The sequence below is a fragment of the Episyrphus balteatus genome, chromosome 3 (assembly GCF_945859705.1).
Source record: "Episyrphus balteatus chromosome 3, idEpiBalt1.1, whole genome shotgun sequence".
Taxonomy (NCBI): Eukaryota; Metazoa; Arthropoda; class Insecta; order Diptera; family Syrphidae; genus Episyrphus; species Episyrphus balteatus.
Window position 1 is genome coordinate 57305119 of NC_079136.1, and position 15537 is coordinate 57320655.

At 27.6% G+C, this 15537-nt stretch overlaps 2 protein-coding genes across 2 annotated transcripts; one reads left to right on the top strand and one right to left on the bottom strand.

The window, feature by feature from the left end:
* Nucleotides 1–2057: 2057 nt before the first annotated feature.
* On the bottom strand, nt 2058–6978 carry LOC129914446 (homeobox protein ceh-62-like). Its single transcript, XM_055993707.1, has 2 exons — nt 6917–6978; nt 2058–3683 (listed from the first exon to the last, which is right to left on the bottom strand). Exon 2 carries the CDS (start codon nt 3658–3660, stop codon nt 2794–2796), a length of 867 nt encoding a protein of 288 aa, XP_055849682.1. The 5' UTR covers nt 3661–3683; nt 6917–6978; the 3' UTR covers nt 2058–2793.
* Nucleotides 6979–11134: 4156 nt separating this feature from the next.
* Nucleotides 11135–14487, top strand: LOC129915031 (WW domain-binding protein 11-like). The gene is made up of 3 exons (XM_055994486.1): nt 11135–11138; nt 13955–14290; nt 14376–14487. The coding sequence occupies exons 1-3, from the start codon at nt 11135–11137 to the stop codon at nt 14474–14476; spliced, it is 441 nt and encodes a 146-aa protein (XP_055850461.1). The 3' UTR covers nt 14477–14487.
* The last annotated feature ends 1050 nt before the right edge of the window (nt 14488–15537 follow it).

A 15537-nucleotide genomic window follows, 5' to 3' on the forward strand; every position in this document is an offset into this window, starting at 1 on the left:
TGAAATAGTTAAAAATGAAAAAGGACGATGACTGACGGGTATGTATGTATTGTTATATCTACTGAGTTTTTCTATATTATTTTAAAGTAAAGGTTCCAACTAAAACAAATATTTATTGAAATTTCCAAAGCAAACAAATTTCATCGAATTTTTTAAATGAAAATAAGGTCATTGAAAAAAACAACAAAATATAAATAATTTACTACGATATTCATAAAAATCCAATTTTTTTTTAAGATAAAAATAAGAAACCAAAAAATAAATGTCTTATATTTTTCTCAATATTCTGGTATTTAATTCGGGATCGGGTCAAAATTCTGGCTTCAAAATTCTGCTTTTTCAGCGAAAATTCTGTTTTTCAAAATTCTGCTTTTTTCTATTCTGTTTTTCAAAACTCTGCTTTTTAAAATTCTGCTTTTCAAAATTCTGCCAGCATTATATTTGAACAAAAAAATTCTGCTAATTCTGTTTTTTTTTTTTTTATAGCATATGCGCTGGCTAAAGAAAAATACACCTCATTAATGTAATTCAATATTGGTACTTTCCTAAATTTTTTTATTTAAGTGTCGCAAATATTTTTTGAAATGCATATACTGACTTTCTTTCAAATAAAATATGTATACTAATTGGAACCGATGTTGTATATTCCTTTTCTTATTCAAATTTTTGAATATTCATCTTTATTTGATAAATTAATAAATTTTTAGTTATTTTCGGAAATGTTTAATATTAAAAACCTTTTCTTAATATTTTAAAATTTATTCATTTATAAAACAGAAATTAATTCGCATTTAAAAAATGACAAATTATGTAGGTAAGTAATCAAATAAGCAGATAATTTTTCAAAAAGATGATTTTACAGAATTCTGCAAAAAATTAAAAAAGGGTTTGGAAAATGTTTAAAAGCGCGAGCTTTTTAACATTTTCCAAGCCTTTTTTTATTTTTTGCAGAATTTTGAAAAGCAGAATTATGAAAAGCAGAATTTTGAAAAACAGAATTTTGAAAAGCAGAATTTTGAAAGCAGAATTTTGTAAATAGAATTTTGACCCCGGCAGAATTTTGACCCCAACCCATTTAATTCACTTATGAATAAGTCATAAGAAGCGTTTTTTGAGAAAGTTTGAGTGTATTAAATACTCCTGAAAAGTCCTTAAAAAATTATATCCATGCCAAATCGTTATTCATACAAAATATCCAAAATATCGATTTTTTTTATTATATTTTCCAAATGGTAGGTGCTATCGAAAAGTATAACATAAACTTGTGTTGTAGAACACACAATTTTATACAAAAAATATTTTGACACTTTTCTTCCTTCTTCCTTTTGCTTCTACTGATCGCTTAAAAAAGTCTTTATTTACAAAACATAACTTTTGAAAATGTTGATTTTTGCGTATTATGTAATTCATAAACAATCAATTTTATACCGAAAACACTTTCCTAGAAAGTTTGAACATCAATCAATCAATTTTTATTTTAATTAATTAGCAAATTCTGTTTTCTATACATTATTTTATTATAATGTAAAAAAATCCCTTTATACCTTCTTGTTTTTTTTTTTTAATTGTAAGAGTCGTTTAAAAAAAATAAAATAGTAAAAACTATTAAAACTAAGTTTAAAAAAAAATCAATACCTAATCCATTGAATTTTCAAAACAAAAAAATTAACAAATTGAAATCATTTAAAAAAAATTATAGGTACATATTTTTGAATTTAAATTAAAAATAAAGATTACTTATTTAAAAGCTTTCTTACAATAGTTTTAATTTAAATTGGGTACGTCGTTTACGGGAAAGTAAGAAATCAAGAAAATAGTTCAAAGGCATTTACCGTTAATAACGCTTAAAATATATTGTTTTTATTTCAAAAGTACTATGATCTTATGTGCTACAATTTTTTTTAATATCGCAAAAAAAGTTAAGTTAAGAAATCCTGCTCAAAAATTTACATAAAACCTTATACCACTGTCCTATATTTACTTTTCACTTTATATTATTTTAATTTAATCTCAACCGTTTAATCAAAATAGTGTACAAAAAAAAAAAAAAAAACAAATAATCAAATCATTTTCGTTAATTTATTTTTTAAAGATTTAGAGATGTCTAATTTCGAAAATCTTACACCTAAGAACAATTATTTTAATTTAAATAATAATAAATTTAAGCTCTTAAAAAATATTATGTAGGAAATAATATCTAAAATCTCAATAAGAAAACTTTCATAATGTTGCCATAGACAAAATAAGTAAACAATAAGTTTGATAAAAATTATAACAAACTTTGATATTATTCTGGCTAATAGAATTTTGTATTTTAAGTTTAAATGTTAAACTTTCCCATATTAATTCAATTTATTTGAATTAAAGGAAAGCATAACATATCTACACGTTTCGGAAGAAAACTTGAATTTTTCAAAATCCTTTATATGAACATATTAGTGTTTTTGGAAAACAATTTGATTTTCTTATTGAAAGATGGATATTTAAAAAAAAAAAATAATAATAATAAAGGCAAAATATTAATATTAAAACATTGATAGTGAACTTGGCCCGCATGTCTCAAAGTTTTGCGTGGTTCAATCGGGCCTGATATGAATCACGGAAAACTTTGAAACATAGTCACTCTTGTCGATGTTTTACAAAAATATTTTAAACTTAACCTATGACTAAACTTATATCTAAGAAAAATTACAATAATTGTATTGAAATTAGACATCTAATTATTGAAATTAAAAACAATAAACAATATTTTATCAAAACAATTTAAACTTTTAAAGTTCTTCTTTTTTTTTTCTAAACAATTTCTAAAGCATTTGCGTGTTCCGAACTTATCGGGTCGATGTAGGGTTCGCTTTTGATTTTTGTTTGCTCCGGAGCATTTGTCAATTCTTCGAAAACAGTTTCAATAAGAGGCTCTGTTTCTGGAGTCTTCAAGCTATCTAGAATGCCGTTGAAGACTGATTCGGTTTCGCCATGATTACTGATCGGTGTTAGTGGTTCGGTTATTTCGGAATTTGGTGACATTTGCGAAAAATAGTCTGAAGTGTCAGAATTTGTTGTTATATGGTTGCCATCTCCGCTTGTTGTTGAGGCTGGTGAAGGTAGGGTGTAATAGGGCAAGCGATTGAAATTAATCACTGTATCATGGAATGATGGCATTTGGGGGACATGATGCGGACTCGCTGAGTTGTAAACCAATTGAGAAGGTGTTAAAGCTGGCAGATTTTGTAACCACTGGTAAGCTGTTTCGTGTTTGAAATTATAAGATGGTTCTTGTTTAACATTGTAAGCTGTTGAGTTCAGATACATGGGATCGTATGAAAACTTTATTTCTATGGGTGATATCGATGGTGATGGTGTTGATAGAGGTGTAAGTGGTCTAGGAGTTAGAGTCGGCAGAATAAGGTCGTGCCGGGTGTAATTAGGTGGTTCAATAGTAGTGTCTCCAATTCCAAGAATATGATTTTCGTTTTCTTTGATTTTAAGCTTGCGGCGTTGATTTTTAAACCACACTTTCACTGGACCAACAGGCATCGAAAATTTTGCAGCTATTTGTTCAGCTTTTTCGAATCTGATATAATTGCATTGCATGAAATGGTACTTAAGCTCAGCTACTTGATCGGGTGTGAAAACGGTTCTACTTCTGCGAGGTCTTCGCATAACAAGGCTGTTGGATGATTTATCTGCAAATAAGATTGGATTTGATTTTTATTTTCATGATATTTTTTTATTAACCTAAAATTCTCTCATATAAGAAAAATGTCAAAATATCATAAAGTAATATAAATTTTTCGAATTTAAATCGCACTTCTTATAAAAATTCGAAAAACTCCTACCTTGAAGCTTGAACCAATATTTTGCTATCCTTGTCTATAATAGAGTTTTGTTTCTTACAATTAATTCACTTTTACATTAGTAAATGAAATAGTTGCGAAAAATTAATTTAGTTTGGTAAAAATGAGTTTCAAAATTCAAAAAAACTCAATTTTTTTGTATTAAAAAATTAATTTTTTGAAAATTTGGTTGTGATTTACCTATATTCAAAAGTTAAGTCACTAAATCTCAAAAAATGGCAATAGCAGAATAAAGAGTTTTCAAAAAAAATTTAGGTCAAAGGGTGTTTTTTTTTCGAAGAGACAGTAAATTCTGTAATTGGTCCCAAAAAGCCAATGATTCATTTTATTTTTGGTTTGGATGAAAAATTAAACGTTTATACTTCTTAGTCATTCTACACGAATCATTGGCTTTTTTTTCACACTTTTCCAAATATACTCATATTTTCTCTACACCTAAAAAAAACGCCCTTTCACATGAAAAAAATGTATAGTTTTACTTTATTCGTAATTCCAATGGGAAAGACAACATTTTTAATAAATTTCGTAAGGGTAACTTCTATACCATTGATTTTATCGGACTTATCGCGGATTTCCCTTATTTCCCAAAAAAAAAAAACACCCTTTCATCAAAAATATTTTTATAGACTACTTAGATTCTTGGTTTCTGTTATAAATCAAACATTTGTACCAATTTTCATTGGTGTAACAATTTTTTCCCAGTTTTTGTGGTACTAATTTCGAATTTTATCATATCTTAAAAAAAAAACACCCTTTAACTCAAGAAATTTTTATTACACTTTATGGTTTTTTAATTCTTATACCAAACAAAACTTTTTCACCCTTTCACCAAAAATATTTTTAAAAACCTTATGAATCCTTTGTCCTTGCATTATCTAAAACCTTCATCCCGAATTTTTTCAGTGTAGAATGTTTTTCACATAGGTTTCGGTTATATTTTACCTGTTGAGGTCAAAAATAAAGCACCCTTTTCTTAGAGCAATCGTATTAACATTATTTTTATGTCATTAGATTCAGCATAAAAAAAAACCTTGAAAACATGTGTCATATGATGATATTCGACAAACAATTTTTTTCAGTATATTTTTGAATTTCACCTTGTCCCTCTTGTCCGCGAAACAAACAACCTTCCACCCAACTTTTTTTTATAGACTTTTTTTGTCCTTGGTTCAAACTTTTTGCCAAGTTTTATGAGTGTAACAATTTTTTTTTTTACTTCTTGATTTTATGTAGGTTTCCAAAATTGTAATGATTCAAAATGTATGAATTTTAATGAACTTTTTTTTCGATTTAGCTATATTAAATTTATACAAAAATTAAAAAAAAAAAAAAATTAATTAGAAACGATTATTTGTTTTAGAGTCAAAATTTAAAAAAAGGTTCTATGCGACTTATCGTTTATAATGATTTCTAGAAAAAATTATAATTATTAAAGGATAGATCCTTTTTCAAAAATATCTTTTGAATTTTTCTTATCAAAATTGTTAAAATAATTTTCGAAAACAATTGCAATATCTAATTCAAAAATGTTGGTTAAGGTGAAGTTATCCCTTTCGGTCCCAGCGTTACTCTCATGTAACATATTTTTAAAAATTCGTAAAAAATATTCCAATTAATAATTTTTAATTTCGATGGCTTAATTGAAATATAATAATGCATAGTTACTAAATTATTACAAAAATTTAGTCAAATATTATACTTTTAATTTTTTTTTTATCGAAAAAGGGACTGAAATTCACATTTTTTTTTTTTGCAAAAAAACTATTTTTTATGCAGCCTGTATTGATTCAAAAAAAAAAATTGTTCAAAGCATTACCGAAAGTATTGTTGGAAATGACGAAAAAAAAATACTGTAAAAATTTCAGCCCTTAATGTTAACATTAAGTACCGCCGCATCGCAAATTTCTATTTCCCATACGATTTGTATGGGAAAGATTGTGTATTTGTGTTTAGAATTTTTTATCTTATTAATGGTTTTTGGATCAGTCTACTGTATATGCTCATAATTTTGAAAACAAAAATTATAAAAGTGCTAATCCAGAAACTGTTTTGTTTTTTTGATTAGAAGAAGTAGCACACATTATTGTTCCATAAAAAGTTATTTTCGACTTTTTTTGGTTGTTATAAGCAGTACATGTTACTTACATGTAACATGAGAGTAACACATTAGTTTTGCTATTTATTATTTAGGAAAATAACTTTTTGCTATTCATATTTCTTAGTTGTGGTGTTTTTGACACGATAATACTGAAAAAACATTTTTTAATATTGATTTTCATAGCTTGGGTTCAAAAGAGTTAAAAAGTTATTTGACTCGAAACCGATCCTAGTCATATAGAGGAAGTAAAAAATAAATTTCAATGCAAAATGTGGTCATTTTGTTTTTATAATCTTAGGCTTTTTTTGTTGTTGTATACTGATTTTGGTTATTAGAAACTAAATGTTGTTGAAATGTTAATTTTAATAATAATAAATGTAAATGAATTCCTGTACTGTCGAATACTCATGCTTGCTAAAAATTGATATAGACAAATTTAATTAAACTAAAATAAAAAATTGCAAAACAAAAATTTTGTTCAAATTAGCAAAATGTGAATAAATATTTTACAACAAAAAGTTTCCCATTACCTTCGAAAATTCAAAAAAATTCTTAAAAGTATGAAAAATAAAATTGTATATTTTTAAGCATACCTATTTGCGACAACTTATATCACTTTCATATTTTCAATTGTCATTTAAAATTAAAAAAAAAAAAAAATACCCTAATGCTAATGGTTTACATTTTAGAAAAAAAAAAAATATGCAATAGATGTAGGGGCTGAAATCTATTGAATTGAAAAAATATAATAAATATAATGCACTTAATGTTAATTTTTTGTACCAAACAATGTTATAATTAATATCGCGCATTCTATGAAAAGGTATTTTTGGTGCAACCCAAAATGGACATTATGTACAACAATTGACTTATTTTATAGCATAGCATAAATATTTAATTAGAAAAAGCATGCAATTAGCATTCAAGATTTAACTTGGTGTAATATTTTTGTCCAATGTCTTACCAAGCCTCGTCTCTCTCACCCTTGGTGGATATTGTTCGTCCAATGACTAAAAAAACAACACAAGAAAATTAACCAAATAATTAAATATTGCACTAAATTAAATTACTATGTATCGACTGTCGTATATCCTCGTCATCGGCGGGTGTTTGATTGAATCCAGGTTCAAATAAGTCACACATGGTTCTTCCGCCATTTGTTTTACAAAAAAAAAATTTAATTGTTTTTATTTTTCCAATTGCATTTGCAGGAACAATTTTTTTTTTAGACAACTTTTACTATATTATTTTATTGATTTTAGTTCACACTGCTTGCATTATAATTTTATAATATAATTTTTTTAATTGTGGAAAATTGTAAATCAAGATAAAATATTATCTTCTTCGTCAGCTTGCGCGCAATAATTTTTCGTTTTGACATTTGCACTCTTTTTCGTGGTTTTATTTTACTGTTTTTTAAGATGTTGAATTTTTTATATTAATTATTCCGCTAATCTGTTGCAATGAGAGAGTAACTTATTAGGAGAATTTCTTAAGTAAGGTGTGTTTGAAATATCTCATAGCAAGTTGTTAAAGGGAAAGAGCGAGAATGCTCGTATGTAAAATTGAGTCATTCAGACTGTATTGCTTGACCGGTTGAAGATGTTAAATAATAGAACAAATTGAACTAATAATGAGAATATAAACCAAGTAATTTTAGTTACAAGAAATAAGTAATTTTTGGAAAAACAAAATGTTAGGTATTAACAACAGGCTGTAAAATTAGGTCAAATTTAAATAAAAACATATTAAAAAAATACCTAGGCATTTAATTGCAACTAAAATTATTATGGACTAAAAAAATGTTATTGTAAATAAAAATTTAAAAAAAATTAATGCAAATTTTGTTAATATTTCCTGCAAAATATTAGTATTTTCTTATTCTAACAACTTTGACTATTTGGCCATTCCTAGGTTCGTCAGGTATTTTAATTAAAATATTAAAGATAATGTTACGCCAAATAGTTAAGATATTTTTTTTAATAGGTAGGTACCTAAGTATTTAATGCATTATTGAATATTTTTATTAATGCAAAATATTTTGACTTACAATAACAGCTCAAGTGGCAATTTTTTTTTCTACTTGCGTTAAAAAATTTATTTCCAATGTAATTTTTTTATTTTCTTAAATTTTAAAATTTTAATGGAAGGCCAATACATTTAAAACCCCTTATGGGTGAACTGTTTCTTAGCCAATTCTTAGTTTAGAAGTTAGATTTATGTTTTATCACTATTCATTTTTCTGTTAAAATCGAGTTTTGCTGGATTCGGGTCTATTAGGTACTAAAGGCCAATGATTTTTTCAACTTTGATTTTGATAATGCTGAATTCTATACTCTAGTCCTAAAGCTATAAAGATGTTCATTTGACCATAACCATAAACAACTCTGCCAACAATCAAAACTACGCATTAAGGTGGAGCGATTTTATTTTCGAATAAGCATAGTAGTAAAAAGTTGCTCTATTTATAAACGAACATAACTGTATACTTAAAATTTTTAAATAATTTCATTTAATGGTGCACTCTGAATGCTTAAAAATTGGACTTTTTGACCTTTAAATTAAATGTAGAAAATTAAAGTTCAATATAAATTTTCTTTTACATTCATATTTAACTGAGTTTGAATCATCTAAAAAATATGTTTCCCTTCTATGTTCACTTTTATGGTGCCCCACCATAAAATGAAATTATTTAAAAATTTTAAGTATATCTACAGTTTTGTTTGTTTATAAATAGCGCAAATTTGTACTACTATGCTAATTCGAAAATGAACAAAAATAAAATAGCTCCACCCTACTACGCATGGTCTTCCTATTAGGCCAGTCATTATGTCGGAAAAAATGGCTTAGAAATGCAAAATGACCGAGAAAGCTAAATTTTGGATATGTTGTAGGAGATGCTTAAAAAAGCTTAACTTGAAGTTTTCGACCAAGATTTCCTATGAGCTTTTTCCGCAATAACTTTTTTGACAATAACTCGGCTATCCTTCGAGATACGAAAATTTTACAAGGTGCTTTTTTGTAGCTTTTACCATGTTCTACAATTCATGCTTACACATTTTTTGCGTATCATGAACCGTTTTCGAGATATCGATCAAAAAATTCAAAAATTTACGATATGCGATTTGTTATTTGTCATTCTCTAGTTTTTGGTGATGAATATCCAAAAAAATATTAAATCAAATTTGTAGACCCTGTTTAGACCTACAATTTCGTATTTTTATTTTTTTTTTGACAAAAATTACGACCTCTAGCCGCCCGCAAAGTTGTTTAGCCCGCACCAACCGCCAAGCAAACCACTCTTTCGGTTTTGAAAAAAACAATCATTCATGTTTTGTTTAATGTAAAAAAAAAAAAGAAAAATACGAAATTGTAATTCTGAACAGGGTCTACAAATTTGATTTTAATATTTTTTTGGATATTCATCACCAAAAAATAGATAATGTCCAAAAAACAAATCGCATATCGGAAATTTTTGACTTTTTTTTGTCGATATCTCGAAAACGGTTCATGATTAGAGCTGTAGCAAATCGTATGTATTCGTTACTAAAATGCGGGTATTTACTTCAGTAACGAGTAACGAAACGTTACTTTCTAAACAGTATCGTTACTCGTATGTTTCGTTACTGGGTACTGAAGTAACAAAACATATGAGATACGAAACATACGAGTAACGACCCCATTCCAATTTCAATACTAAATCATCCGATATATGAGATACGAAACGAAGTGATACCCTCAATTTGTCGAATTTAGCATCTCGTATCGATATAGTTACCGTAGTCGGAATGCTAACTCCAGATATTTATCTGGAGTTTACATTTGTCTCGATAAAAACAATAGTGCCAAGGTATAGTTGAGTTATCGATAATAATTTATACAGAAATATAAAAAGAGACGTGCTGGTATTTTCTCTATGTGGCTGAAATATACCCATGCCGCAACCGCAACCAATGTGTTTATGACCTTTTTGTTAATGGTCTTGAAATGTAGCTTAAGAATGTACAAAAGTGTTTTGATTTTTGAAAAAATTTGTTAATTTTTAGTGCAAAATTTTCAACTAAAATAAAAGCCGAGAAAACGAGGTTTGAAAGTCACTGTCAATAGAAAAAAAAATGAAAAATTGTTCGACATGGTTGTATTGAAGAGTTAATATTCCGACATCTGCGCGATGTACTTTTAAATAAAGGTCTCTAAAGAATTGTGATAAGATTACTGAACGGATAGAACTAAAAATTACCAAAGTCTTGTCGAAAAAATAGAAAAAAATAAAAAAAAGTTTCCACGTTTGATTAAAAAAAAAATCGAAAAAAAATTCAAACTCTTATAACATGAGAACGCCGCAACTTAAATTAATGTTTATGGCTTTTAAATGTAGCTTAGATTATACAAATTGTTTTTTTTTTTTTTAATTTTTTACCTTTATACCAACGTACGAAACATACTTAAAATACGAAAAGTACGAAACGTACAAAGCATGCGAAAGTAACGAAAATAACGAAACATACGAAACACACGAAACATACGAAATATACGAAAAATACGAAGCATACGAAAGGACCTAACGATATTATTGATGCGGGTACTAGTATCAAAAGTAACGTATACATGCGGGTACTCATTTTGTCTTTACTTTTACAGCCCTATCATGATACGCAAAAAATGTGTATGCATGAATTGTAGAACACGGTAAAAGCTACAAAAAAGCACCTAGTAAAATTTTCGTATCTCGAAGGATAGCCGAGTTATTGTCAAAAAAGTTATTGCGGAAAAAGCTCATAGGAAATCTTGGTCGAAAACTTCAAGTTAAGCCTTTTTAAGCATCCCCTACAACATATTGAAAATTTAGCTTTCTCGGTCATTTTGCATTTCCAAATGTATAATAATGACTGGACTATATAGGTACTGAAACAACAAGGTTACTATCAATAGCTGATGTATTCCATGGATGAAATTCAACAAGGATAAGTGACATAAAAGCCGAATTTTTCCTGGTTTTTAATTCTGTGGCAATATTACAGAGTAGATTATGTCGACTTAAGGAATTTTTGAAAATTTAATTTTCAATGTTATTTTTTTAAGGTTCTTAATTTTAATTGAACTGAAATTTTTGTCTCTATACATTTTAGTGTGAATTAGCTAATTTTTTGTAATTTTGTTTTTAAATTAAAACTCATATGTAATGAGTAAATGCAGATAAGAGTTGACTGGTTTTCAAATTTTTTTTTTTTGACTTAAGCTACTCTGTCTTATTGTCACAGAATTGTTCTTTGTTATTAAAAATTTAAATTTAAAAATAACTGAAATTTTTACATTACACAAAATTGTTGCGCCATCTATGTATGAACTATTAATGCTAGAAGCTGGTACCCAAACCAAAATATTACACCAAAACACTTGAGGTGAATATTCAATTCACAAACCATTTGGGTGAAAATAAAAATAAAAATTATTGTGAATTATATTTTATAATCGGGAAAGTAGAGTTGATTTTAGACAATGAAAAATAAACATTGACCAATGCGAACTAAAGTTGATAGTAGAATTAAAAGATTGATGCTTAGTGTGTAAGAAAATGGAATTCAAGCCTAGAAAGAGGGTAAAAATGCAAATTTTTTAAAATAATATTTTCATAGGTAGGTATGTATGAATGAATCTCTGAATGAGAAAAAAAAAAATAGTCATTTTTGAACTATTTATAGTATTAAATATTTAAAAATTGTTATTTGTGACAATTTTATAGTCTATCGAAATATTTTTCGAATTAATTTGTTAGATATTAAGTTTAGTTATTAAAATAATTAATATTTGTGATTATTTAAGTTTTCACATGGAAGGCACTATACACAATTTATGCATTTTTTACAATAGGAGTGGGGGGAGGGCGTTGGTCTATCCAAGGTCACTTCTTACCAAGATTTTTTAATAATTTTGATTACTTTTTATTTTTTTTTTTTTGTTTCTAATGTGTACAAAAATATTTGAAATTAATAGCACTTAATCTCTTCTTCTTCTCATGTCCTATTTTTTTTTTTTTATTTTTCAGAGTTTTCTAGATTGTCAAATCATCTTCTTTTAAATTGTTATTGATAATAAATCGTGTGGTGTGATTTAATTATGGCAATCACATTTCCAACATTCCTCTTAGGTCTACGGTGCATTGTTTAATCGAAAGTAAAAAGTAATAAGAACATTTTCAAATAGAAATCCATAATCCGTATAAGTATCGTTTTCGTAACGTTTTTCAAACAATCGAAATGAAACGAATCTCTTCGCTCAATGCGACTTAAAATGTCAAATTTTGTAATTTATTACCCAGTTTCCTGTTTCTTTAGGGTTGAATAGTTTGCCCGGCTGACTGAATGCAATTTTGTTGTTTTGTAGGGTTGCTTGATTCGTTTACTGGATTATTTAGGTTTGCAACGAAAATATAGACAGAACTATAATAATATGTTCACATACATACATATAACTGATGATGTAGATCATTGTATATATGTATATTTTTTCTAATATAAGCAATGTACCATGATGTAGATATTGAGACAGACACAAAGTATAGTTAATTTATACGATGGAAGGTGTATCGATATTAGAGAATATGGTATGAAATTATTGTTAACCGTATTATGGTTTGTCATTGCACCTACATACATAATGTAGGTACATAACATATCTTTTGCTTACATACATACTAGAAATGTATCATCGATAGACAAAAACTTGATTTATTGGCAATTGATATTACTATGGTAAGTGTGGGTTTTAGAAGGATATTAAATAGAAAATTACTTATTTGAGAATGAGTATTTTATAATCAAGGTGTAGTCAGTGATACAATTTATTTAAAATTTAAATATACACTAGGTCAAATTTTAATTATTTTTTGTTTAGGCAAACATATAAAAGAAGAAGACTCATTAAGACGAAAAATGGATCCAGATTTATATCAGGAGGGCTGCCGAAGATGGAAATAGAAAAAGGAAGAACATTGTTCGGTTAGGAAGACGAATTAACAACTTTACTATACACACAGAAAAAAGACATGCTAAAAACAAATTGAATCTGTATTTAACTACACTGAGGGAAAAAACAACTTAAAATCAACGAAAACCAGGTTCATTCAACTATTCTTCGGAATGATTTTGCATTGAAGACGAAAATTTTAAAATCAAAGTATAACATCGTTAGTTTTAAGTGGTTTGCAGTTATAAAACATTTTTAAATCAAAGTTGTTTCAACTTTGAAAAAAAGCATCAATTTATTAAAAAAAAAAAAGAAAAAATTGGTAGCCGTTGGGAATCGAACCTTAGGTCACTAGGCGAATGCTTTACCACTGTGTTATCTCACTGTTGGAAATTGAAGTGATAAAATGCTACAAAAGCTGAAGTCCGACAAAAATATACAAAAAATTCTTAAGTTGTTTCAATTTTAATTTAAAGATATTTCATGTTAGTTTTTTCATCATTAAATCAACATTGAACATATTACCACAGATAATAAATTATGTTTGAAATCAGTCAGTCATAGTGTGACAATACCACAACGAACTAATCATAACGATACAAATAAATCTCCCACTCCCCGGTAGGTATAAAACGAGCAAAATTTAAATATTCATAGTTTTTTCCAATTTCAGTTTCGAGATTGGCATTTCAGTTAGCTTATAATTTACAACTTAAAAAATTACTGATATCTGCATTAACAAAAACCAGAATGCATATATGAAATAATTGAAACAAAAAACTTATTGGGCTTTCACGAGCTCGTAAAAGTAAAATTAGTTTGTTTTTTCGTTTGTAAATAAACACTTTGCTATTTATTTGGTTGATATAAATAGGTGGTATAATCTCATTGAAACCTCATATGCATACGAGGTTATTTAAAAAAATATGAAATCGTTTGTGGTGAATTGGTTTTTTCTACTTGTCAATTTATTAGGTGGTTCAATTTTGTTTTTTGCTACAATAAAATTTTTAAAATTCAATTTTCCTTTTTCCAGTTTTCATTCAATTTAATGAAGAAGTTAATGCAGAAGCGGTACCAACTCATCTTTTAAAACATTTTTTGCGTAAGCATAAGCATCACAAATATGATGATAGTAGTGAGGAATACGATCACCGCAAACACCATTCTGATGAAAATGATGACGATTATAAATTTAAATATAATCCAAAACCAAATCCTCCTGTATATCTTCCACCGCCAATTCCATCACCACCACCCCCACCACCATCTCCTCCTGTAAAACTACCACCTCTGGAAACACAATTACCAAGACCCCCTGTATATTTTCCACCTAATATGTTCTTCCCGCCAGGATTCCCATCACAGAGTAGTAAGTATAGTTTTAAAATGTACTTATGATATCGAATCACATTGTACGAGTATCTATGTATTTTTGACTTAATCTTACTCTCTAGATGCTGACGAAACCGGAATAAATGGAAATTACAATACTCTTGCTAAGTTGCTCGATATGGATACCAATATCTATATCCCAATTACTGTTGGAAAATTGTAAATAAGAACTTATTCCGCAAACTTTTGAAACATAATAAACACTCACTGCGCATTTAAAGAGTTTTCAGCAAATGTACCTACAATAGATTTCATTACTACCTATAGAAGATTTATGGACCATTTAATTCTGCACGATTTCTAATTCCTTTATACATGGAAAGTAGGTCAAAACTTTAATTAAATGATCTAATACTAACCTGCTGCTGAAATCCACATCCGAACAATTAGGATATTTTAATCAATAAAAGAGTTCACAACGTTGAGGATCATAATTGAGCAGTCAGCACTTTAGAGGTGCATTGAATTTTGAATATCGATCACTGTTCATTGACTTTGACAAAATGATAAGGCTTTTGACAGCTTCAACAGATTAGAAAAAAATTTTTTTGGCTTCGAAGTTCAAAAAAGTCCGTCACCACACGCCCGTGCGTCCAACTGTACGTCGATTTAGGTTTAGTTATTTTTCAATTTTTTTTTATTTTTTTCTTAAAACATAACCTAGAGTTTGAATTTATGGTTATCTAGCATAAAGGTTATTTGAACTAAAAGAGTATGTTCGTAGACCAGTCGTGGATTTTTAGTCTAGTCATTAAGCATTTGGAAATGAAAATGAACCAAAAAAGCTAAATTTTTTATATGACGTAGAGGGTGCTTAGAAAAGCTAAGCTTGAAGTTTTTGACCAGGAATTCCTATGGGCGTTTTCCACCAATTTGAGAAAATTTATCAAATTTTTTTTCCTATTTTTTTTTGCAATAATTCGGCTAACGAAAAAGAATTTTTCCAAGTTCTACATTTTATATATAAACATTTTTTGCGTGATGCACACGGTTAAAAATTCTGGAGTATTTTTAATACAGCTCTTTTATTAAAAATATTACATTTTACTACTTCCAAAATATTAAAATTATTTTTAGTCTTTTTTGTATTAAGGTTCAATATTAAAGTATTAAGTTTATTATTTGTAATACAAAAATTATTAGAAAATAACCTCCACGGGTTAAATTCTAATCTTGTATTGAATTTTAATACCGCTGTATTAGATTTTAACATTTTTGTATTAC

Bases quoted from the DNA above. Each gene is read 5' to 3' on its own strand.
- LOC129915031 (XM_055994486.1), top strand. The intron at 14,291-14,375 runs GTAAGTATAGTT...CTTACTCTCTAG, and splicing joins AGGATTCCCATCACAGAGTA to ATGCTGACGAAACCGGAATA.
- LOC129914446 (XM_055993707.1), bottom strand. From the start codon at position 3,660: ATGCGAAGACCTCGCAGAAGTAGAACCGTTTTCACACCCGATCAAGTA.